Raw genomic sequence first — 27778 nt, forward strand, 5'->3', positions numbered from 1 at the left:
TTAATTTAAAAAAAAAATTATCATTTTTTTTGTTCATTAAAGAAATAAATTTTTATTAAGAATTATTAATTAGTAATCAATGGGGGGAGAGAAAAAAAATTCACTCAAATCAAATTTTTAAAATTTTTTGTTTGTTGATAATTAATTCCGTTGAGAAAAAATAGGGGAATTATGATTATCACTTTGTTAATATCATCAGCATCATTTATTTAGATATATCCATAGGTTCATTGTTGAGAACATATCGTACGTACGGCACTTCAACATCTTCACCATTATCATCATTACAACAAATTTCAAATACTAATGATTTTACATATGGTTCGATACGTTTTTTCGATACACGTTTCAACACTTCGGTCATTTTCAATGGCATACGTTCTTCACGTTTTTCTTTATTCAAAAAAAATGAATATAATAGAACGTTACCTTGCGAGATCATTGTTATATCCAAACGATGTTCGTTTCGAAAATAATCAATAAATTCTTGTAATGTCATATCTTGATTAAGTTCAAAACGATCCCAAATAGTAAAACTATTATCATAATATTTCAATGTCTGGCAAGAGGTTGGTGTTGAGAAACCGAAAAATGGTAAGGCCAAATTGACAAATGAATTCATAAATGGATCCAATGTTTTAAAACCTTGTACCAATTTGTATAGCTCAATAAATACAAGACCAGAAATGAGAGCAGTTGTAGTTGCAATGGCTGGTATAATACGACCGGCAATCAATTTACTTTTATGACGATCGGCTGGTGCGATTTCATAATTTTCTGCACGTAAATTCGATGTGGCAACAATAAAATCCATATGATAATTGTTGTCATCATCTTTTTCAAAATCAATCGGATTTATTTTCACCGATTTCAATTCATCCAATGTTGGCAGCTCGGCCAATATAGATTTGAAACGATCACCAGCATCATATTGATTTGAATCCATCATCGATAATTCGGAATCATTCACAGCAATCTTCACATTTTGTTTTGGTTTAAATTTCGGTATTTCACTTGCGGGTAATGAAGTGACCAGTTTAAGGATCTCTTCTCGCTTAGGACATTGTGGAATATTGTACAGATAGGCTCGAAGATTGGCTGCAGACATTATGAAATCCAAATGAAGTGAATTGCTTGGATCAAAGTTGATTGGATGTGGACATTTTTTAGGCCCGGACCAAAACGGTGCACCGGTTGTTGTCGTATAGTCGGGAGGAAAATTGAACAACAATTGTTGTATTTGATGATTGAATTGTTGTTCAAAATATAAACGTGCCCATTTAACACAATCAAGAAATGATGTTGGACGTTCTGCTAAAACTTTTTTCACTGATTCACCAATTTCAATTGGCTGATTGCCATTTAATTTGCTTGTACGTTCAATAAATTTTGGATCAGTTAGATAAAGATAAGCTTGTTCAGGTGCCTGTTTGAAAAGGCCTTCAAATTCATCACGAGCCCATTGTAATGTATGTTCAATGGCATTTGGAAAATTTTTCAATGTACAAATAGGAATCGATTTTTCCGGCGGATCTTGTGACGAAGAATAGGATTCAGTTAAATATGGTATTACAATCTGAACATTGCCTTTGGTTCCAAGTGTTCCAGATTCTAACAATGGTATACGATAATATACACATTTACGATCCATATATGTTCGGGCTTCCAGATTATCCAAGGCATTTGCAACACCATCAAGTGCTTCAAAGAAATCATCATCATAATATTTTTCCGTTTCAACGCCAACACGATTTTCATGAGCAATAACATTTATCTGTGGATTCATTGCTTTTGTTGCAATCGCAGCTATTTTTGATTTGAAACCACCAACATCTTTCGGTCGAAACAAAAATTGTCGATTCAAATTAGATTTTTCAATAATATCCATATCGGTTACAACAATTTTACCACGTTCACTAGTTCCAGCACCAATCATTGCAAAATGTTTTAAATGTTCACAACCGATAGCACCGGCACCGACCAAAAAATATCGTAGGTCACAAAGTTTTTGCTGAAATTGTTGTCCGAAAACGGCATTTTGACCATCATATCGACACTTCATTGGTTGAGCATCACTTTCTTTAGGTAATTTATCCGCTTCAGTGGGCAAACATTCAAATGCATCATAATAAAACCATTGATAAATCGGTGTAAATTTTCCAGTACATGCTTTCATCACTTCTTGTGCAGCAGCACCACCAATGAATGAATTCACAGGTGCCAGATTACCACGAGATTGTTTAGCAAAAATTTTAGCCAAATTTTCATTTATTGAACTTGGTTCTACTTGACGTTCATTTACCAGACCGACTAATAATTCATAAAATGTATCAGCATCTTCTTGATTCCATGAACGTGGAAGTCGATTATTTTGATTTTGAAATCGATCTAATGCTTGAAAAAATAAATGTTCTTGTTGTGGACGATCCGAAAATGAATCAAGATAATCGGGAGCCAAAATTGATTCTTTCAATGGTTTCTGATGAAAAATAAAAAATAAAAACAAAGATTAATAATAATCCGAATTTAAATAAAAATTTGAAACATACAAAATTTATAATTTTTGGCTGTTTAACTTGCGTAACAACACCACCATTTAGATAGTCGGAAAATCCGGTAGTATCACTAATTGAAAATTGACATGGACCGGTAACTTTGATTTTAAATTCTTTTCCATTAATTTCAGTCATTCCTTTAACTTCAGAAAAACGAACAACATCACCATCTTCGAAACCATGTCGAGTATCTTCAACACAGGCAACAACACCAGCTTTTTCTTTGGTGATACCCGAAATCAATACCGAAATTGGATTTTCACCATTTGTATCGTAAATGGTAAAATTATTTCCAAAATCACAAAATATTTGACCAAATAGACCACGTGATTGAGCTACAATTAACGATATGCCTTTTTCACGAGCTATTTCACCAACCGAAAGTTGTTCTTCCAACGATGAATCAGTCAATACAATGACGGCAAAATTCTTCAAAAATGATTCATCAATCAATGAACCTTGATGCATATTCACTTTGACATGTGGATTCAATTCAGAAAGATGTATCAATGATTGTTCGGCTCGATTTTTTCCAATATTTGATTCACTCAAGTAATACTATTTAAAAAAAAATAATTATAATCAAGGTTAATTATTATCGTAGGATAAATTATGAATATAGATTAAACATACTTGTGATGATAGATCATAATAATCAGCCAATTTATTATCATGTAATGTTACTTCTTTAACACCACCAAGTATAATATTTTTTGCAATTTCAACACCAAGACCACCAATACCGGCAATCAATACCGATGATTTTGCCATACGTTTCATAGCATCATGACCAAGTACATATAATTGTCTTGAATAAAGACTTTCATCAATTTGATGTTCATCCTGATTATTATTTGCCTGACGATTCATTGTTGTTGAATCAGAAAATGAACCGTTTTCAACCGAGCCGTTACTGTTATGAATCGAATTTTGTTGTTGTTGTTGTTCTTGTTGTTGCTCGGTATTGGTAGCTTGTTTTTTCAAGCTAGCCGCTAAACACTTAACACCAATATTACCAATTATTGATGAATTATCTTCACTTGATAATTTTAACAATTTTTTTTGCTTTACACAATCTTTTGAATCTATTTCAGCTTCACGTTTAAGATTAGTTTCAAGTTTATTATTATTATTATTCGAAATTGATGATGAATCAGAAGATTGTATTTTAGTTGTTGATGATGATGATGATGATGTAACAGAAGATGAAGAATTATTTGATGATAATTGTTTCAATTTGTGGTTCTCACCACTCATCAAACTCGACATAATATATTTTACGAGATAAAAAAAAGATATCGATGAACAGAATTTAGAAAAAAAATGTTGATTGATTGTTAATTCAGTTGAAAAACTCAAGATAAACTTTTGCAAAGAAACGTTTGAAAACAAAAAAAAAATCCAATAATGAATCGATTTACGGATGAATTTCTGTATTCAAAGACGATAACAACAACAAAAAAAAGAATAGGGAGTGTATAAATGCGTGTGTGAGTTACAAAATGGAAAATTTTTTTCCTTTCAAACAACCAGCACCACCACCACCACACAATCAACGAAATAAAGTTGTTAAGAGATGCTATTTTCTTTTCTTTTTTTTTTTTAAAAATAAATTTAAATAAAAATAGAAACATGATTAATATTTTCAGCCAAAAAAAATAATTTTCAAAAAACAATAAATAAAATATCTGCTCAAATACACTATTTTTTTTGGGGAGATTATCAATCTGATCGGATTACGAACCTTGTTAGCAAGAGTAGTCTTTTACGTCAAAAATTCGTTTAATAACGAATTCAATTAATGATGAAAATTAAATTTTTGAAATGAAATTGATCAACAAAAAAAACGAAATGGAACGAAATGAAACTCGTCATCAAAATAATCGTTTATTTTTCCACAAAATGTGCTTCAATTCTTCTTTTGTCTGCATGCAGAGTTGTGTGTTTGCTTTGAATTCGATAATGGAATGGTTTTTTTTCTCGCTCTCCCTCTCTCTTTTCTTTATTTCTCTCTCCTTTTTTTGGATGGCAACCAACTTTATTTGAGGAAAAAAGAAGAGAAAGATGGTCCGCCCGGCTTGACACATGCGTATTCGAATTCGAATTATCAAAAAAAAAAAAAAAAATGAGAGCCGTTCATGGATGATGTATGCTCGTTTTTTTGAATCACCAATTGATGGCGCTAATTTTTGTTTGTCGATTTTGTGGTTTTTTTTTCAGTTTAAAAAATTGTTTGTTTTTTTTATCAATGTGGCCACCATTTTTTTGAATTTTTGAATATCTTTCACGATTGATTAATGGCCACTTCTTTTTTGGCTGGTTTATTGTCGAAATTCTTTATTCTTTCTACAAAAAAAAGAATAAACATCTTAGATTCTGGTCAATGGGCGAAAATGAAATATTATGCAAAGAAGGCTAAGCGAATATTCACATTCAAACCATACGTTTTTTTTTTTTGTTTGTTCGGGCACTTTGTTCCTAATGGTTTTCTTGTTCATTAAAATTTTTCATTTTTTCTGGCTATTCCAGAATATTCACACCATTCAACCACACACCACCATTATTATTGTTACGCTTGGTTTGACATTTCATTCCATAATTATTTATCCATCCATTCATTTATTCCGTTTATATTCCGAAAGTATTTCTATTTTGAAAAATCCATTCCAAATAAAACTATAGGCTAGTTATAATGGAATCTGGTAATGTAAAAAAAAACTTTTTTTCTTTTTTTTCCTGGTTTTTGGTTTTAATCTAAATATTTTCACCTGTTCATAATCCATTCATGCATACAATATATTCTAACCAAAACATTTATATGATAAATGGTGTTTTAGAAAAAAACATTGAAATATATATACGCTTTTACGCCTATTTCACACGTTTCACTCGTTTTTTTTCTGCTTGAAACACTTGAAACCATCCAAAAAAACAAAAAAGAATTTGGACCAATGAATTCTGATATTTTCTTGGTAGAATGAATTGAATAGAAGTAAACAAAAAAAATGTTCATTATTCATGCTGTTTATCAATTATATTTTATTGTTTTTTTTAGCGAGTGAATTTGTTTGTAAATCAGAATTTACAAACAAATTTTACATTAATGAACCGATTTTAGTCGAAATAGTTGTTCGAGTTTCCTTTATTGACATTCGAATAAAATACGTTCGATTTGATTTTTTTAGTTACAACTTGTGTTCGAACAAGATTTACAAAAAAAAAATGTAATTCCGTGTTTTTATCATTTATAAACCAAATCAACAATAAAAAAAACATATCCACCATACAAGTTGTTGTTGTTGTTGTTGAATTATTACCAAAAATCGATCGATTCTCAATTGATTCGATAGATTTCACTCGGCTAAATTTGTACATCAAATAAGAAACGAAACGATAAACTTTTTCATCATCGTTTACAACTAACCCCAAAAACACATTAATGCAATGTTTTTTCCCATTTCGTATCGAGCCATATGTCAACCAGAAAATATTTTCCCGTTAACGGGAAAAAAAAGAAATTTCATCATCTTCAGAAAACGAGAAAGAAGAATTCCAACAACAAAAAAAAAGACAGCAACAAATCTCAACAATAAACAAATAAACATTGAAACGTTTCATTTGATTCAATCAAATTCATTCGAAAATTTCGTTATATCCAGAATTTTTTTTTCAAGTGATTTGCTTTTGTTTTGTTTCACAATCAGCTGTCAAATGGATGTTGTTGTTTTTTGTTTGTTTGTTTGGTTTTCGGTGAGATGTTGAATATAACAAATATAAAAGTAAAGATGATCCTCCACCACTCTTGATCGAAAAAGATATATTGCCAAGTAAGACCAAAAAAATCTTTATCATATATTTTTTTAACATCAAAATAAACAAATTGAATTTCTATTCCATAATTTCCATTTTTTATAATGTAAATTATGGAATAGAAATTATTATACATAAAATATTTTTCTCGATAACATTGATTACAAAAAAAATACATTTGAAAATTTACAACAAAAAACATTTACAGAATTCACAAAAGAAACATGAACAAATTTATTTTTTTCAAAAAGAAATTTGTTAAACAACAACAAAAACAAAACTGATTGAATGAATGGAATGAATGATTGAAAATAACCGATTGACAGATGTTTACGATTCATTTTGTTCACTTGGCAGAAAATGAATGAATTATTCTTTTTTTTTCTTCTGGAATTCTGTTCCATTTTCATTCCATTTCGGTTTTCTTTTTTTGTCGCCATTTTTTTTCCTTGTTTATTCATGGAATCTTTCTTTTCTTTTCTGCTAAAGATTCTTATGCGGAATCGAATGTTTTTTCTCACTATTGTTATTCCCTTGTTTGATCTAATAATTTCACAATATATGTTTTGTGAACAAAATAACAAGATGTTAAAATATATAGAGAAAACAACAACAACAAAAAGTTGTCATAGACATGACAAACAAAAGTAAAGACAAGTTTTGTCGCTTTTCTTGAAGGTGTTTACACCACCACCACCACCACCCACAACCAGCCAACCACCACCAAAAAAAAATGTCCTGAATGAAAGGGAAAAGAGGCGAAAAATTCCACCAAGCATATGTTTGACCAAAAGAAAAAATATTCTGTTTTGGAACGGAATATTTTCTTTTTTCTTTTGTGCCTTTTCTTCATTTATAATAATAAATTCTTGTATTGTTTATTTTCATTTGGTGGTTATATCTTTTTTATTTGGAATCTTATCTAATCTGAATCTTTGACTGACAAATATTTTTTTTCGTTTTGTTTCTTTCTTCAATCGCCATAGGTTAAGGCCATCATTACATAATAATAATGATAATGATACGATAAAAGTTTATCTGAATTCTGGATTCTTATTCTGAATTCTTTATTCTTTATTATTTTCGTATCTGATACTTCATTATATTTCCTTATTCGTTAAATGAATAGAAAAAAAAGAAAAATATTCTTTTTGTTTGTGTCTGTTTTGTTGTCATTGTCATTGTTAGTTTGTTTGTTTTCATTTTCTTTTGTATATTCATTTTGATATCGATACTATCGATATTTTATTATTATACGAATAGTATTATTATTGTCGGAAATCAATTTCCTGTCAAAATATTGTTTGTCATTTTTTCACTGAATTTCTCATTTTTATATTAAATCTTTTTTTTTCACTTTGACAAGCTTTGTATTTTTTTTCAATTTTTCTATTTTAGATACAGAATATTCTCTGCAATTACAATTTGCTGCAGAAAAATTCTCCTATTCCTAAATTCTGTCGGCCTTGTTATGAATAAAAATATATTCTTTCCATTTGCTTCTTTTTCTGATAAAAGAATGGAATACTACAATGGAAATTATCAGATGATGATGATAATGAAATGAAATGAAATCAAATAAAATAAATAATAATAACTTGCTAATGACAAGTTGATGAAGATGATGACAATAGTTGTAACAAAATATATAACTAACGAAAAAAAAAACTACTGAAAATTATTTGTGATTATTACTCTTCTTCTTTCGAAATATTAGAATCTATTATAGAATAAATTTTATCATCTTTATCATCCATGGACGGCAGGCCATAATATAGAATATAGACCGAGAAGAAGAAAATGAATTTTTCTGGATTCTTTTCTCTTCTGGTATTTTTTTCTGGATTCAGATGGTGGACATTGATGATGATGATGATGATGAAAAATGAGACGTTGTTGTTGTTGTTGTTGCTTTTATCCTTTCATTTTTTTTCAGGCTTTGAAATGATGGTTTTGATGTGATTCATTTACTTGAAACTTGAAAGAATTTATTTCGACGAATAAACATTCCAAACAATTTTCAAACATATAAAAAGCATATTCATCGAGAAAAAAAATGACATTCAAAGAAAATTTGATATTTTCAAACAGCAACCGAAAAGCATAATATTTTATTTCTTATTTTGATAAAAACTTTGTTTTTTCTTGAAAAAAATTCAAGAAAATTTATTCTTCATCATCGTCGTTGCTGTAGAATCGTATTCGGGTCATTTACGCCCATTGATTATGATGAATGTTTTTTTTTGCAAGTTTATTTTTAGCAACTGAAAACATTTTTTTTACATTTCTTATGAAAAATATAAGAATTTTTTTTCTGAAACATTTTCTTATCGATATGGTTATCTTGACTTTTGTTTTTTCTGTTTAAAGATTTATGATTTTTTTGGCAGAAACAAAAATAACACAATGACAACATGAATAATGGCCAGAAGCATTGACTGAATGATAATGATTCTTGTCTGTTTATTCATCTGAATTCCATAATGTTTTTTCCTTTTCTTTTTTGGTTGGTTTGAAGAATCCAGCAAGCAAAAACAAAAAAACATTGTTTATATACATGTCATACACCAAAAACCACCAGCCAATCATCAAACCAAATGTGGAATTACGTAATAGCAGTGCCGAGAAAAAGAAAATTCCCAACCAAAAACCACAATTGCCATTGGCTTTTCATTTTTTGACTGAATTTCTTCCGTGTGTGTGTGTGTGTGTGTGTGTGTGTGTGTGTGTGTGTGTGTGTGTGTGTGTGTGTGTGTGTGTGTGTGTGTGTGTGTGTGTGTGTGTGTGTGAAACGTAAAAAAATTGTCAAAATTGTTAACCTTCTTCAAGAAAATTGAAAAAAGAAAATTGAAAAGTTGAAGAAGAAAAAAAATGTCATTGTCAATTTGTGAATTTGACATTTGCAATTACTGATTGGTGGTGGGTATAAAGTAAACGACGACGAAGAAATAGTTTCGGCAAATGTCGGTTCGGGTGTTTTTGATGATAATTATTCACCATAGTGATGGCATATTGTTATTAATTTCATTTTTTTTTATTTTTTATTTCAAAAAATGAAATCATCATCTTTGTTGTTGTTGTTGATTTAATTGCAAAATCGAATTTGATAAAGTTTTTCTCCTTTCATCACCGAATCCTGTTCGGTAATAAATTGTTAAGTTTTTTTTTTCATCAAGAAATGAGAGATAGAAGAAACCTGAATCCCAACTAAAAGATCCTTGAACTGAACTAAATGGATCGGGGTTTATTGATTTTCGTTTGTTTGTTTCGTTTGTTTTTCCCGTTGTTTCTCGGTTCGGTTAGGTGGTAACCAAAATGTCGAAATCGAAATGTAATGGATTGGGCAACAAAAGTGAGAATTAGAAGCAAAAACTTTTTTTTTCAACTTGCTATTTTGCTCATTTGATGGTAATTATTTGGATAAAGCCGAAACAAACATCATTAATGATGATCATTGGGGTATTTCTGGCTTGTTTGTTTTTTTTTCACATTTCCAACTTACAAACACAACTCTTTGATCACAACAAACAAACAAACAAAAAATACTCGAATGAAATTCATTTTGTCCGAAAAAGTCTTTTTGGTAAACTTTTTGCTTTTCCTGGTACCATGGTATATTCCTCTTGTTTATACAATGTTGTTGTTCGAAGTTGGTATTATATCTTGCAAGTACATTACATTCGATTTTTCCAATATTTCTCACCTATGTTTATCGATTTATAAAAATCGATTCAGCTTTTGTTTTTCCCCTTTTCTTTTTCAGTGAAATTTGCTATGTTCCACCAATTTAAACGTAAATTATCATCACTGTACATAAATCGAGAATTTTGGTCTATAATTTTTTTTCCGGAAGAAGACAAGAAACATTGTGATAATGATGATGATGACGTCAAAATCGAATGATTAACTTTTTTGTTTTGTTTTTCGTTTCATTATCATTATCATTAGCCTGAAACAAGTATAAACGGAAATTGTTTCAGGAAAACAAGGAAACAAGCGAAAATGAAAGTGTTGAAAGAGGGAAAATGAATTGAGAATAAAACTCGAGAAATGATGACTGAATTCCACAGGAATCTGATAATCAAATTTTAAAAAACTCTGTTTTTTTTATAGAAAAATTTTTTAATTTCAAAAAAAAAATTCAACAAACAAAAAGAAAAAAACAATCAAATTGACAAACAAATTTCACAAAACACAGAGAGATTTTTTTGTTATAATAAATAAATATTTATAATATTTTGCAGGTATCTTTTATATAGGTATTGGGTAGAAAAAATTCAGTTTATTTTTGTTTCTGTAAATTAATATTTGGTTGAAAAGTTATTACAGAAAACGCACACATTGCACACACACAGAAAAAACATGCACACCAAAATCAATTTTAAAAAGTTTTTTTTTTTTTGATTATTGCTGTTGTTGTTGATGATGATGATGAATTAGATCATAATTGAATGGAACATTTGAAACAGCAGCAGCTTCAGCTGCTGCTGCAATTGATAAATTAACATCATATGAAGCATCATCGATAATATTTAAATTGTTTAATATTTCGGATGTTGTTGTTGTTGCTATTGTTGCTTCTGTTTGTATTGTCATTGTTGACAAGGGCGAATCTTGAAGGGCATCATTTTGTAAATCTAATAATTGTCTTTCAATACTATTTGTTGGTGATGATTGTTGTTGTTGTTGTTGTTGACAATGATGTCTTGTTGTTGTTGTTGTTGTTGTTCCAATATTTTTTACAATTGTTGTTGATAATGATGATGATGATGATGATGGACAATTGTAATTATTATCATCTAATAATTCATCATCAATAATATCTTTATTTAAATTTGTTGTTGTTGTTGTAGATGTTGTTGTTGTTGTTGGTAATGAATTTGTACGACCATCATCATCATCATCATCATCAATGTCATCGATTCCACCATTGATTTTTGAAGACATTTGAAAATGATGATGATGATGATGAAAGTGGCCAAGATGATGGCCAATAATATCACTATCAATTGTGGACATTTCAAAATGATCATCATCATCATCATTTGAATATAGATTCAATGGTGATGATGATAACATTGGATTATTAATTTTATTCAATATCGATGATGATGTTGATGGTGATGGTGATAATGATGGTAATGGTAATGGTGTTGTTGTTGATGATGATGATAATAAATCCATCATTGAAACATCTATATCCATTATGGATGGATTTGTTGTTATTGTTGTCAATATTGGACTTGAACCGCTTGATAATCTTATTTGGTTTGTAATTGGTTTTTGTTTTTGAAATGAAATCGGATTGTTACCAATGTAATTTGTTTGATCAATAAACGCTGAATGTTCATTATGGAGACATCTTTGATAATGATGATGAGAATGAGAATGAGAATAATTTTCATCATCCGAATATTTTTTCATTGATTTTTCATTATCAGCCAATTTTCTTTCCAATATTGTTATTCGTTTACCTAATGTTTCATTAGTTTGTTTTGCTTGTTGTAAATTAATATTCTTTATTCGTAGTCCTTTTGTTCGAATGAATCAATTTTAACGAACAAAAAAAAGAAAGAAAGTAATGAGAAGAAGAAAAAAGCCAAATTTTCGTTGTTGTTGTTATCGTTCAAGGCACGAAATTTTCGTTTCAAAAGAATAAAAAAATGAGAAAGAAAAAAACAAAAGATAAATCAATTTAAGTAAGTAAATAAATAATTTAACCGAATTACAATGTAGTCAGCCATTAAGAATATTTTTTGTTGTTGTTGTTGTTTTTGGTTCCTATTCACTACTGCGAATAATGAAAAGAATGGTCAACAACAACACACACACACACTATATATATACAAAAGTCAATTCAAGTTTCAAGAATTTTTCTTTCTTTCTTTCTACATTGAATGGATTGGTCTCTTTGTTGTTGTTGTTGTTCATTTTGTTGAAAATATTATACTTGGCACTTACAACAACAACAACAACAACGAAAACAACAACAACAAAACAGGCCAGGATATTATTCGGTTGATAAAAAACAAAGATTTCAGAACAAAAAACAAACAAACAAACAAAAAAAACATTATACCTTGAAATATAGCCGTTAATAGCTCCCAAAGATATAACTGATTTGATTTATTAACTTCCATTTTATTGATCATATTGTATGTAATCATTTGTTCAATATCACTTTGATCAATAATATGACCATCGGACAAATGAAATTTTGTTGTTGTTGTAGCCGTTGTTGTTGTTGTCGTCGTTGTTGTTGTTGTTGTTGTTGCGATCATATCCATAATATTTGTCATTGATGGTAATAACGTTGGATCCATCGTTGCTGTTAAGATATTTTTTTCCATAGAATTTTTATTAACAATCAATTTGGTCTGTGTTTTATCATCATCAACATCATGAACATCACCGATTACAATATTATCAGTATTATTATTATGACCACTATGTTTTAAAGAAATATTATCCATATTGGTCATTATAAAAGGCACAATAGTTTTGGATGTTGTTATTGTCGATGATGTTGATGTTGATGATGATGATGATAATGATATGGATGATGGTGGTTGTGGTGGTGGTGGTGAAAATATCCTGTTGTTATCGGCTGATGATGATGATGATTGGCTATGATAATGATCTGCAATATCACAATTACTTATTTGAACATCATGATTTGAATGTAGTTGTTGTTGTTGTAATAAAGAATTCTGTTGTTTCTTCTGACAAATATCCTGATATGTTGATAAACGTTTTAATAATATTGATTTTTCATCATTATTATTTTTAATCTTTTCTTTTAGATATCTACAAATATAAGAAGAAAGAAAGAAAATACATTGATTTTTTCAAATTAGAAATTTCCCGGCAAACAAAAAAAGATTTCCGTAAAATTTACCTATTTTCCCTGTAAAGTTTATCCAAATCATTCGTTTGATTGTTCTTTTCATGTTCCATTATTTTTGTTTCGGGTATTAATTGTAGCATTGAAATTAATTGCTGATTTAGTTGATCATTTTTTTCTTTTAATTCATTTCTTGATAATTGTATAACATTTTTTTCATCCATTAATATTTGTAAATCTTTTTCAAGTAATAAAATTTTTTCCTTTAAATATTCAATTTCATCAAATAGATTGATATTGAATTCATTGAATAATTGTTGTTGTTGTAGTTTACAATTTATCTGTTGATTTAAATCCAATTGAATTTTTTGATGATTTGATTTATCCAACTGTTGTTTGGATATCTGTCTCATTTGACATTGTACTAATTTTAGATCGCCTGGTTTAAAAATAAAGCAAAGCAAAAAACAACAACAATATTAAAAATGTATCAGGAAATTAATGTTAATCAAACTGAAGATTATATTTTCTATAACCAGCATTTTTTTTCCAAAAGATTCAATTCAAAAATCAAACCATCATCAGTCAATTTTGGAAAAAATAAAATAAATAAAATACCTGCTTGATTTTTTTTCTTCTGTCAACCCAGGTCATTTACATTTGCATATTTTTTTCAAAAATGTAGCTCGACTATATCAAACTATATAAATAGTGACGAAAAAAATGGTAAAACGAAAGAATATCAAATTCAAATATCGATTTTCTCGTGACAACGACAACTACAATTCAATGATGGCGGCTTTTTCATCCATAAATATTATCATATTTTTGATAATAATAATTTCAACCGTTTATACATTACCGATTGATAAATTGCGTGACAATCAAATAAAACAAAAATCAATATCAAGATCATCATCATCATCTACATTGAATAATAATACAATGGAACAACGTATGTTAACCGATACAATGAACGAATTAGAATGGTTATTACATCAATTAATCGATTTACTTACCGATATGGTTGATGGTATTGAAAATGATCAATTATTATTACAGGATAATAATTTTCGTAAAATATTAATACAAGTAATTAAACGTATTGATTTTATATTACAACATTTTGAAAATTCAATTGATCCAACATTATTGACCAATAATAATATTGAAAATGAATTGAATCGTTTAGATTGTATACGTATACGTTTGGCTAATTATCTAAGTCAATCAAGACGTTTTGATGATTCAAAATGTTATCCTTTGATATTATCAACAACAACAAAACCATCATCATCATCAACATCGACAAATAATGATGAAATTATACCAGTTCTAACACAAATTGTTTCACTTTTAGTACAAATATCACAACAATTATATCATATTGAAAATGATTTACATGGTAAAAACTTTTATCGGATTTTTCTATTTTGAATAATAACATTTTTTTTCAATACTTGATATAGGCAATAGAATTGGTATGGCTGATCCATCATCAACAACAACAACCGAATCAACGATGACAAATAATCGAAGATCAACAATAGCTGAAATTGATTGGGATCGTTTATTCAATCAAACAGGAGTAACATCAATGCCTGATTATGGTACAACATTTGATTTTGATCATGCTATTAATGGTGATAATCAGGTATAATTGATAATGATAAAACTTTTTACAAAATTGAATTTTTCTTTTGCATTTTATTCATTGCAAATCCAAGTCAATGACAACTGGTAATTGGTCGGATTTAATTTCACAAATAATGAATGGAATGTCAACAACAACAACAATGTCAAATATGGTAACATCATCTACGACAACAACAACAACAACAATGGGAACAATGACAACCAATTGGGAGGATATGATGAATGAAATGATACGCGATTTTAATCAACAACAACAACAAATAATGAATGTATCTGGATCGAATACAAATTCAGCCCATAATAACAACAACAACAATAATCGACCAAACAACATCGATATGAATGTTGATGAATGTATTAGTAACATATTAGGAATTATTGATGCAATACAAAATCAAACTACTACTACAACTACTATTTAACATAGGAAATTTCAAATTAAATGAATATTAACAAATACAATATGGTGGCGATTGATGAACCTGATGATGATCGAAAATCCCGAATATATCGGCCAATTATGCAAATCGACTAATTAACAAAATGGAAAAAATGAAATAAAAAATGTATTTTAATCAATTCTTTTCTGTTTTCAATGAATATTTTGCATGTTTGAATTTCTTTTCTTTTTTTCTTTTCTGGCAAACATGACATTCAGACAGAAAGAAGTGATTTATTTAACTTTTTTTTTCAATTGATTTTCTTTTTTGGGTAATAATTTTTTAGTTTTACGATCCATGTAATATTTTCTCCTTTAGCATTAAATTTATTTTTTTTCAAAGGAAAAAAGCAATTTTTCTTTCATTCTTTCTGGTTCTTCTTCTTTTCATTGCTCATCACACAATAGATTATCATTCATTTTTATTATTATCATCATCATCATCATTTTTATTAGTTTTCACTTTTTTTTATCGTCATCATCATCATTATTATTATCGATTCGGTCTATTCGTTTGAAAAAAAGAATATTCTTTACACCCGATATGAACAAAGCAATAGAGAGAGAGAGAGAGAGAGAGAGAGAGAGAGAGAGAGAAAACAGGCGAATAGAGAATTCTTCAATTTTTTTTTGTTTTCGATTTTATTTATTTTGGTGTTGTTCCAGAAGATCCAAAATAATAATGAAAATGAAAAACAATAAATAATAATGAATGGAGTTAGTTTGAAAGTAGCGGTTATAAGTTGATAAGGTTATGTTGTGAATGAATATGGGTTTCTGGTTGTAGAAGTAGAAATGATGACCAGGATGGTGATAATGATGATTTTGGGTCCAGAAAAAATTCAAAACCTGTGTATATAGCCTGTGTATTCGGTGTTTTTAGTTACTGAGAAAAGCCAAAAACAAATATTGACCGATCGCAATCAACAACAACAAAATAGACCGATATTAGTTGTTTGAGAAAAAAAAATTATTCGACCGATAAATATTTTGGACTGATGATGATTGGAAAGGAAATTCTTCGAATAATCATTCGATAATCAAGAATTGTAATCAATCAATCAATCAATCAGTGAAGAAACAAACGAAACGAAACGAATTTGATTGTGCAAAACAATCAATCAATCAATCAGATCGATTGATTGGATTTTTCTCACTCTTTTATCAATCAAATTTATGTGATTTACAATCTTACCTTCAGCATCTTCCAATTTTATACGTAAATCTTCAACTTCTTTGATTAGATTTTGATTCTGTGATTTTAATGTTACAAGCACTTGTGATAATGGTTCATGTTGCTGCGGTTGATCAACAAACTGATTATTACAATCAAAATCTGTTGGATTTATTTCATTATCAATCATTATTTTATTTTTGGATTTTTTCTTCGTTAAACATTTTGTTGTTGTTGTTGTTGGTGTTGAAGAAATCGATTGTTTATGATCGATATCGGTTGATTGTTGTTTTTGATGATCATCATTATTTTGTTGACAATGATTATCATGGCAAAAATCATCTTTTTTTCTTGAATTATTATTCAATGAATGACGATTTGTTTTGTTCGATGATGATGATGGTGATATTTGTTGTTGTTTTTGATTCAAATATTGTTTATCATGATGTGGAACGTTTGTTCGTTGCCTGGATCGTGATCTTGGACTTTTTATTTTTTCTGTACCTGTATCATCAATTTTGGAAGAATCGGATGATGTTTTGGGCACTGTTTTTCCTTTGTTATTTTGAGCTTTATCATCATCACCATGAATATTATTGCAAATGGAAAATTTTTGATTTTTTTCTTGTTGTTGTTGTTCCATTCGTGTTTCCTCCTGATTCCTGATTTGATGACGTTGTTTTAGTATTATATTTGGATGACATCTATTCGAATCTTTTTTTGTTGTTTTGGATGATGATTTGGATGATAATGAAGATGGATCACATTTAGTAATTACATTATGGCCATCATTATCCTTAATAATATTCATTGATTTGTTTTTTTGTTTTGAATGTTTTGGATGATGATGGCCATGATTATTATCAATGTTCATCGGATTATTATCATTAAATGATGTTGTTTGTTGTTTATGGCTTGGATGATCGATGGAAGGATTTTTATTTTTAAATTTCATTAGCTCAAATTTTGGTAAACGATAATTATTATTTTCATTATTATTATTATCATCATCATCATCATCATCGTCACCCGCACCCGCAACACCACCACCACTACTACTACTAATATTTATTTTGTTAGCGGTCATTTTGTTTTGTTTTGTTTTTCGGAAGTTTTTGTAAATTATATGATGATGATGATTTTATCTGCAAATGAGAGAAAAAAAAAATTACAAAATTACAAAACTTTAAAATTACAAACAAAACAAAAAAATTATTCGCAGTAATTAATGAAAAAGCTGTCAATGTTTTTTCCTATCATTTACTATGGATGTAATGTAAATACAAACAAACAAACAGAGAAAAAAAATTGTCATTAACGCCGAATGGCAAAAAAAAACTTAAGAGAAAAAGAAATTAAGTGGCATACACGATTCTTTACCATCACCCCTCACACAGACTTATTCTTCGTCGGGTATAGAAAAAAAGCAGAAGAATATTTCCCACCGTTGAAACATAGTAAAGTAAAGTGTATCTATTTTTTCCCCCCTACATCATAGATATGTTACTTTTAATGTATCGCACTTAATCTTTCTCTTCTCTCTTTTTTGCTTTTGCTTTTAATAACTTAATCACACATCATCATCATCATCGTCTACGTTTGAAATTCTATTGAATTTCTAATAATAACAGAGAGAAAATTTGTTTTGGAAAAAGCCATTAACAATATCAAACGATATATCTGTATTCTGGCAAAGAAAAGAAGAAGAATTATTCTTCTTTTTCACCCCTTTTTCTTAGTTTGGAAAATAATTTCACCAGTTTATCACCATTTGTGTATTTATGAAAATATATAAACATTGACCGCAATCAAACACACACACGCAAACATTACATTTAGAAAAAAATTGTGTAATTTTCTAGCAACAGAAACAGAATCCAATCTTCTTCTCTACACAGATTGGTTGTACGGAGAAATTCTGTCGGTAGGCAAAAAAAAATTTGTGACCAGAATCGAAAATCGCTGTAAACTCATTCGTCCCTCACTTTTATTGTTTTTGTTGTTTTTGTTTAGTTCACTCTCTCAAATGATTATCATTAATAATGGAAAAAAATTGGCCAATAAACCAATCAAGGAATGAAAAAACAACCAAATGGGTGGAGTACATATGATTTTCAAACGGTAATTTTTATTGGTTTTTTTTTTTGTTTTTCGGTTTTTTTCGAAAGTCATCATTTGACACATTCTTTGATCAACAATAAAAAATTTTCCAATCAATCATTATCGATATTTTAAATATTCTCTTGTGAAAAATTTTACATTTTTTTACGTAAAATTTTTTGGTTTTTTGGCTGCTGTAAAATTTTTCAACTTGAATCGGTGTAATCGATAGATTGATTGATTGATTGTGATAAATATGGAGAAAAAAAATTTCCCGGAAACTAATTTTCACTCTCTCTCTCGCACACACTTAACAAAATATATTTTTTTGTTCCTCATTATTTTCAATGCCTGGTCGGGCATAATTTCCGGGTCGAACACTAATGATGATGATGATGATGACGATAATATCCTGATAAAACAAAAAAATTATGGTCATTATCATCATAAATAATCAATACAATGTGCAATCAACCAAAAGAAACAAAACAAACGTAACAAATTGCTGGATATTGCTGGTCTGAAGCAAGAAAAAAAAACTTTCCTGTAAAACAGAAAAAAGAATTCCCGTAAAAATTCCCGTACAATTCATGATAATCATTATAATGATGATCATCATTCGTTTTGTTTGTTTGTTTGTTTCTTTCATAAAATTCTGAATATGTTATATGTTCTCTCTCTCTCTCTCTCTCTCTCTCTCTCTCTCTCTCTCTCTCTCTCTCTCTCTCTCTCTCTCTCTCTTTGTGTGGTCAATTTTGTTTGTCAACATTCGCATAAACAACCAACTGACCAACCAATCAAATACACACACACACCGACCAATGAATGAAAATAGCCATAAAAATAACCAAAAAAAAAAAAAAAAAAGTATTATGCATGTCAACGCCAAAACAAAACAATACAATGGAAATACTGATATCATTATCCAGTTTATATAACTAACTGGGACAACAATGATGGTCTACCCAAATCAACAACAACAATAACAACAATGGAAGAGATAAAGTCATTATATAAACATCATCATCAAATTGTTTGGAAAGTAAATGACCAAAAAAAATGGCTATTACTACCTTCAGTCAGTCACTTTTGGTTTTTAATGTTTCCACCAGAAAAAAGTTTCTTCTTTTTCTTCTTTTTTTTCATTTTTGGTTATGGAAAAACCAAAAAAACTTTTATCAAATTTGATTGAATTACAACAGGAGCAGCAGCAAAAAGTTTTTTGAAAAACCAAAAATGAATCAATATCGACGACGAAAATGGACAATAAAAATGAATCAGAATAATGTTCGAGAATCTTTTCAACCCAGAATCAAAAAATCATGGAAAAGAATAATTTGTCCTAACCTTTCTCTGTGTTTCTGTTTCTCATTTCAAACACAGAGAGAAAAAGTCTCATTTAAATTTATGAATGTTTTTTTTTAAAAAAAACCACTAACCAAACCAGAAAATTTTGGATCCATTTAAATTTTACCTAATCTGGATTTTCTTTTTGTTTCTAAAATGCAAATATCCTCTCTCTTTCTGTGTGTTTTAACTAGTGATTCACAAACATCAACGAAATTTTCTTTCTTCTACTTTTAATCCATTAGTGCATTCTGTTTTTGTTTTGTTTTTGCAATTTACCAAAAAAAATAACTACACATTTGTTTAGGTTAATATACCTTATTCGCCAACAATCTCATACAAACAAACAAACAAACAAACAAACAAACAAGCAGACACCCACACACACACACACACAAACATAATAATCAAAATCAAATGAATAAGAAATGAAAAACAACAACAACAAGATCCAGGAATTGTAAAAGTAAAAACAGATTTTTTTGTTTTGTTTTTCAGGTAAGTGCAAGTGCAAGTGTTCAGGTAAAAACCATATGGCCGAAAGAGAGAGAGAGAGAGAGAGAGAAATATTAATGAATGAAATTCTGTTCTGGATTTTATGCCGAAATGGATCTAAACCAAAATGAAACCAAGTCGTTTTTTTCACTATTTGAAATTTTTTCTACCAAAATCGATAGATTTGAAGAAAAGAAAATTTAACACTGAATTATCCAAAAAAAAGGAAAAAGTAAATCAGGAAGAGAAGAAAAGAATAAGGAAACATTTATTGATGACAATAATGTAACTGTCAGAAAATTTGTAATTTGACAAGAAGAGAATAGAAAATATTTCCATTTCCATTCTCATCATTGTTGTTGTCATTGTCATAATCGAAATAAATTTGAATATTAACAACAACAAATGAAATGGAAAATGTCGGCTTCTTTGCCATAAATAGGAATTTGAAGGAAAGAAAATAGTGGCTACAGTAATACTTCGACATTGAAATCCATTCAGTCAGTGAGTGTGATGAAAAGGAAATCCTATTTTTTTTGTTCTTCTCAGGCGCTATATATTTATTTGTCCACCAAAAAAGATTCACTGGGTATATTTTGCTTTTTGTTAAATTAGTTTTTTTTCATGGAGGATTGTTGTTGTATTTGCTTAATGCCAGATACATTTGTGTATGTGTTTCAGCAACATCAGAACCAAGAATGATGATTACGGAATTCCGGTTACACAGTTGAAAAAAGTATGAAATTTTTTTTTGAAAACGATGAGAATTTATGACAAACTAATAATAAATCTTTTTGGAAAGTGATTTTTTTGAAGAAAAAACAAACAAAATGTTTTCGTTCAAAATTTATTGAATTTTTTTGTTTGTTGCCTATTTTAACTTTGGTCGGTTGATGGCAAAATGAAAATGGAACAGTATTGGAACTGGGGGGAAAGAAAAAAAGATTATAGCCAGAATCAACCAGAATCAGATGGATGGATTTTTTTTAAAAAAATCTGTGACCAAAGGTAGATTTTCTATTCAAACAATTTTAATTTATTCGGTAAAAAATATTCCGTTTTCTGATTTTCGGAAGAAACAAAAAATATTCAAAATTTCAATTTGAAAAAAAACAAACTGGAACAAATTAGTTTGTGAACCGAGAGAGAAAAAGCCATTTTTTGTCCGGATAAAATGAGCAAAAAAAAACATTGTGAAAAAGATTTAAAAAAAAAAAATTATATAAATCGGTCTTGGTGTATGTGTGTTTGTGATACGTGATAATGACGATTTTGGTGGAAAGAAAAAGACAAACATCAAAATTCAATTCCATTTATCATCATCATCGTTGAAAACCAAAACAACTTTAATATATTCTTGTGAATAAATGAACAGAATATATTTTTTTCTTTTTTCATTTGAAAATAAAGAAATTCAATGAAAATTAATTCAACAAAAAAAAAGATGGCGAAAATGTTTGATCGATTGAATTGTTTTCATTCATTGCTTTTGGTTGTTTTTAAGCATTGAGCATTGAGTCCTCACAAAAAAAAACACTTGGCTTGTGAAATTGAGGAAGAGAGGAAGTGAGAGAGAGTGAGAGAGAGAGAGAGAGAGAGAGAGAGAGAGAGAGAGAGAGAGAGAGAGAGAGAGAGAGAGAGAGAGAGAGAGAGAGAGAGAGAGAGAGAGAGAATCACGAAAAATAATTCAAATGAAATGAATTCTTTGTGTAAATATTCGGACTAGATCAAATGGAATTTTTTTCTGGTTGAATCCAAAACCAAGAAAAATGTTATGTACTATGTATTTTGGTTGAAACAAATGGATGCAACCATAGATAGATAGATAGATAATGTTTGACAATCTAATAAAAAGGAATGTGTTTCTTCATTCAGCAATACTGAATGAATGAATGTAAAAAAATGGCCATAATAATAATAATAATAATCATTGACAATTTTTTGTTCAGATACAGTTCATAAATATGTGATATGATAATAAAAATGAATCAAAAAACACGAAACATACACCCACACACATAGAAAAACAGTGAAGAAAATGAAGAAAACTGTAAATAACCGAATATATTAATGGTTATTTGATGATGAATCGACGGACAACAACAAAGTCAAAAGATCTATGGTAAAAAGTTTTTATTGTTGACTGAAACTTCAATGAAAAGTTAATGAAACTTAATGGAAAGTTTTTTTTTGTTTAAAAAAATTTTAATTTTATTTTTTTCAATTTAACTAAACAGAACAGAACATTGACATTTCACTAATGATCCTATCATTATACAGTAATTTGAAAGCAGAATTTTTTCACTTTGCAACACTGCAATGTCAACAAGGATGATCCGGTTTGAAGGAAATGAAAAAACATTCAAAATTTAATTCTATCCGATCTGTGTATTCTATTTCAAATGAAAATGAAAATTCTATCCGCTTTAGATTTTGCAAAAGCTGATGATTCTTAAGAAAGAAAGAATGAGAAGAAAAAACATTTATTAAAGATTTCTTTGTTTGTTTTCTATCAGTGTTTCATTTTCTTCGTATATTCTCTTTTTTTTGAAGCTTCGGGCTAGCTTCTTGGCAAAATATAATAATAAGATTCTTACAAGAGACAAAAAAAAAGATCTTGAAAAATTTTGTGGATGAAGAGGAAAGGAAGATTTTCTTCTTCATTGTACTGATGTGCTACTTTCGATTATCCTATTTTCACATCCTATGCTGTTTAAATAGATTTTCAAACAAAAAATAAGAATTTTTTTTCCCATAAAATTCATTTGGGATATTTTTTTTTTTTTTTTTTTTTTTTTTTTTGGTACATTCAAGCATCAATAACATGATTAAAAAACATTCAAACTTGATCATCGACAGTGAAACTTCTGTTTACCAGAAGTTTTTCAAAAAAATGGATTCAATTTTATTGAAAACTGATAAAAAATCGTTAACCCACGCTTGCACTCAAACAAAATACCGAAACCGAGAGATGGGATAAGTCCTGTCATAATTTTTCTTTAGAATCTTTTTTTAAAAACAAAGCAAACATAATGATGAAATGAATAACAAATTTTCAAAGCAACAACAACAACAACAACAAAATTATAACTTTCATTTTCTCTTTTTTTTTGTCTTTCTAAATGAGATGGATAGAAAAAATAACGGTTCATATGATGATGATGATCATTATCATTTTATCATATATGCATGAATGGATGTTAATATTTTTTTTTGTTCTATGGACAATGTTCATTGTTTTTTTGTTTCCCTGAATGATTTTAGCTCATTTATAAGCAAATTCACTAAAAACAATAACTTTGGGTATTTTGTTGGCTATAATTATAATTCCTGAGTTTTTTCTCTGGGTAATATAACCAGAATATACTGAAAGAGAACAAACAAATAACCCTATAGGACAACTAAAAATGAATCAAATGAAAGGATAAACAATGAAGAAGAAAAAAAAACAATAGAGAAAAAAAGCAGAGAAACAAAAAGAAATCTTTTTTTTTTTTGTTCCAAATAATGATGAATGCTTTCTGGGTTGTTTGTTTGTTTGTTTGTTTGCATTGAATTTGTTCATTTTGAAAATTTTCAACTAAAAATGATTCTCTATTGGGTAATTTGAAATAATAATGGGGGGAGAAAAACAGGCAAACAAAACATTTTTACCTTATCATTATCATTGTTGTTGTAGTTGCCATTCACAATTCCTATCGATTTTTATTTCTGGTACACATATTTCTTTTTCCACACAAAAAAGCTAAAAAAATCGATTTTTTTGTTCAATTCATTTTTTTTTCTCTCTCTCTCTCTCTCTCTCGTTGAAAGCAAGTTGAATATTCAAATTGTTCACAAAACAAGATGGCTAATGGAATTAAATTTCAAATGAAAAATTCTGAATGAAAATGATTTAACTGATTGGTTGGCTGATGGAATGATCGGACAAACATTTCAAACAGTTCATTTATCAATTCAAACTATTTTTTGTTGTTGTTGTTGTCGATTTTTGTTGTTGTTGTTGTCGTCATAATGATAATAATAATGATAAAGGTGCTGAATGAAATTGTTTTTAAAGTATCATTATTTTTTCTTTGGGTTAGTAGCTTTATTTTTGCTGTTCATTCATTCATTCAAATTCATATTGATATTCAAATATTTATGAATGTTTAGGCAGAAAATATTAACAAAAAAACAACAAAACCAGAAAATAACAAAACAACAACGTGACATTTGAACAAATTCTGTATTCATTTTTTTGGTTTTCATACCGAAAAAAACACCAAACAAAATGAAAATGATAAGAAATTCACCATCGACATATTTCCCCCCTGAATTGAAGTATTTTTTTTCGGTTTGGTTTTGCTTCCTGGTTACCACCTTCACACCAAAAAAACAAAAAACAAAACAACAAAAACCTAGACACTTTGGATATCAAACATTTATTAGTGGAATTTTCAAGTCCATAAAAAACACACACACACAGGGCACATTTGAAACAAACCAGAAGCAAGCAAAAAATTATTCTGGAACAAACAAAAAAATGAAAAGTCAACTGAAAGTGAAGCGCATTGATTTCATTCAAGTTGTCGCTGTTGTTTTGATTGATCATTTATTTACACGCAAAAAAAGGAAAATAAATAAAAAAAATGATGAAATAACGTTTGAGGTAAAATAAGGTTTGTTGAGCAACGAATGTTGTTTGTTGATTGTGATGATGATGAAAATTGTATCCAATTAATTTTCAATGTTTTTGGATGACATTATTGATGATATCGTCGTTATTGCCAAAAAAAGATATCCAGGATTCCTGCAAAATCAGCAACTTTTCTTGATTCTGATTTGCATATCGATTCTGTTTGCGTGTGTCTGTGTGTTTGTTGAATGATGAATATATCGAAAATATGATTTTTTTTCTGTTCTCACTGTTGTTGCGGTCGTATTATTGATGATGAATGAAAATTCTCAATCATCTTTTTGTTTCTTCCTTGATAAAAATCGATGATCAATTGTATGTTGACCATCATGATGGTCAACAACAATTTCGATATGAAGAATTTGTTGTTGCTGTCGTAAATAACCAATTCATCCGGCTATCCGAACAACACACACACGCAAACAGATTTTTGGATTTTCAAAAAAAAAAATTTCTCATGTTTTTTTTTCTTTCACTGATTAAATGGATGCGATGAAAAGTTTTTTTTTTGGTTTTGTTGGTCGCGTGATATCATAATCTTTGATATCAGTTACTTTTGGACGTTTTTCTTCTTTTCTTTCATTTTTTTTCAGTTGAAATTCTTCAATGTAAAATTCATAATGAGAGAATGAAATTTGTCGTCTGTAGAATCTACAGAATTCAATGATTGATACGGTAGTGGAAGTTTTCTTTCTTGAACAAATTCAAATATTGGCAACAAAAATGTACAGATTTGATTGGATCCGGTGTACGAACAAACAAACAAACAAACGAATGAAATGGAATGAATGAATGAAAAAAACCGAATTTCATTTTGCCATTCTGATTCCGATTCCGATTTCAACATTATTTTCAGAATTCTGGTTGCCATTTTTTTTTTTGGTTTTGGGTTTTTTCATTCCACTACTTTTTTGTTTCCATAATAATAATTGCTTACGAGAATAAACTTGCTAATAATGCTACTATCTGTTTTTTTTTTTTTTTGTTGGCTGGAAAGAATTGCGTCATCAAGTAATACAATTCCGTTCTATATCTACCCCACTCTCTTTCTCTCCCTCTATCCATCCATTCTACCAGAAGAAAGTAGAAAAATAAAACTTTTTTTTTCTGTTGTCAGTTAGTTTAGTTTAGTTTAGTTTTGGATAAGAATATATTATTCCTTTTTCAAAGTATCTATGATCTACATCTACATCTGGGTGATAATAGTCGTAGTGCTGGTGGTGGCGGTAGTTTTACGATCATATTCTATATCTAAAACTTGATAACGGTGTGCAAGAGACGATTCTTTTTTAAATTATTCTTCAAATATCATCTCTCATAATCCAAACTTTTTTTCTTCTTCCTTGATTAGATGATATTTTACCTCCTCCCCTCTCCCCCTCCTCCCCAAAATATATATAGGAAAAAGGAAAAAATTTGCAAACAGAAAACATCAAAATAATCTATTCGTAAATCATCATCATCATCCTAGTTAATGTTGCCCATAGTAATCAACAACAAACAAACAAACAAACACAAAGGTGATCATGATTTATATGAACTTTGTTTCTACTTTCTGATTACACCACACGCCAATCACTTTCTTGGACGTTTATAAATTTCGTTGAAAAGAGAAGTAAAGTATAGAGTAATTTGCCATAACCGAAATTCTCTTCTCTTTTCTTTTTTCTATTCTGTCATTTGATAATAAGTGGTTTTCCAAAACAGAACAAAAAATTCTTGTCAATTTAAGATTTTGTTTTTGGTAAATTTCGCTTCTTTTTCAGTTTTTTCAGTTTCCATTCCAAGTCTATATGTTTTCTGTCTATACTTTTTTTTTCTCCAGATTCAGTATTTTGTTGTTGTTGTTGTTGACCGAATTTTGTTGTTGTTGTTGTCCTGGTGATATAAAACGTACGGTACTAACAGCTATTTTCCCCACTAACGTAATTTATTCGTTTCATTTTGGATCGATAAAATGCCGAAAAAAAAATCTTTGAATATTTTTCTTTCACCACCAACAACAACATATCCATATCACATGAGAATAATTTTGAAATATGAAAAAAATATTCACATTTTTCTTAACCTGAAAATTTGACATTTGAACAAACTACACACACACAGCACACACACACAACAAACAGGTAAAACTAATTTTGTCAATCAAACCAAGAAAAATTCCGGACAAAAAAAATGTTAATGATGGATGCAGGTGACATACTGTAGGATGCAGAAATTCCAACATGAATAGCTTTGAAATGAAAAAAAACTAATGAAAAAGCGAATGAATTTTCAAATTGAACTTTTGTCTCTTTCACTATAAAACTATTTCATTATAATTTACATTTTCAAGTGAAAATCAAAGGGTTTTTTATATTCCAAAATTTGAATCCTAAATAACAAAAAAACAAAAAAAAAAAAAAAAAAACAAACGATAATGATATTCAAATGAGATTATTATTATTCATCATCATCATTGTTATCATCAATGATCATTAATTAACTTGAATCATTACAGATAATAAAAAAAAATATTGTAGAATAAGTAGGAAATAGAAAAATCAACAAGATTGGTAATAGTTGATAGGTTTAGGTTAGACAGCAGTGATGTATATTATTAGAATAATAATCGCCCACTGTTTATTTTAAATAAAATAAAATTCATTCATTCATCATCATCAGAAACATTCGAAACATA

The 27778-nt window shown here is 28.8% G+C and overlaps 3 protein-coding genes across 5 annotated transcripts; 1 reads left to right on the forward strand and 2 right to left on the reverse strand.

Moving 5' to 3' along the window:
- Window positions 1–182: 182 nt before the first annotated feature.
- Uba1 (ubiquitin-like activating enzyme 1) lies at window positions 183–4558 on the reverse strand. 2 transcript variants are annotated; one of them, XM_027345420.2, is made up of 4 exons: window positions 4300–4558; window positions 3189–4141; window positions 2550–3113; window positions 183–2479 (listed from the first exon to the last, which is right to left on the reverse strand). In XM_027345420.2, exons 2-4 carry the CDS (start codon window positions 3822–3824, stop codon window positions 206–208), a joined length of 3474 nt encoding a protein of 1157 aa, XP_027201221.2. In that variant the 5' UTR covers window positions 3825–4141; window positions 4300–4558; the 3' UTR covers window positions 183–205. The 2 variants fall into 2 exon arrangements, with proteins under 2 accessions (XP_027201221.2, XP_075679604.1); XM_075823489.1 differs by having other exon boundaries at window positions 3189–4146.
- A 6114-nt stretch (window positions 4559–10672) lies between these two features.
- Window positions 10673–25914, reverse strand: LOC113795211 (uncharacterized). 2 transcript variants are annotated; one of them, XM_075823480.1, is made up of 5 exons: window positions 24321–25914; window positions 16500–17623; window positions 13264–13648; window positions 12445–13172; window positions 10673–11896 (listed from the first exon to the last, which is right to left on the reverse strand). In XM_075823480.1, exons 2-5 carry the CDS (start codon window positions 17563–17565, stop codon window positions 10770–10772), a joined length of 3306 nt encoding a protein of 1101 aa, XP_075679595.1. In that variant the 5' UTR covers window positions 17566–17623; window positions 24321–25914; the 3' UTR covers window positions 10673–10769. The 2 variants fall into 2 exon arrangements, with proteins under 2 accessions (XP_075679595.1, XP_075679594.1); XM_075823479.1 differs by having other exon boundaries at window positions 24075–25913.
- On the forward strand, window positions 13889–15444 carry LOC113795206 (uncharacterized). The gene is made up of 3 exons (XM_027345397.2): window positions 13889–14614; window positions 14679–14863; window positions 14937–15444. The coding sequence occupies exons 1-3, from the start codon at window positions 13933–13935 to the stop codon at window positions 15285–15287; spliced, it is 1218 nt and encodes a 405-aa protein (XP_027201198.2). The 5' UTR covers window positions 13889–13932; the 3' UTR covers window positions 15288–15444.
- Window positions 25915–27778: the final 1864 nt, after the last annotated feature.

This window comes from Dermatophagoides pteronyssinus, unplaced genomic scaffold, assembly GCF_027571235.1.
Source record: "Dermatophagoides pteronyssinus isolate colony J.1.1.1.1 unplaced genomic scaffold, Derpt_VIB-CSIC_2022.12 sq0029, whole genome shotgun sequence".
NCBI classification, from domain to species: Eukaryota; Metazoa; Arthropoda; class Arachnida; order Sarcoptiformes; family Pyroglyphidae; genus Dermatophagoides; species Dermatophagoides pteronyssinus.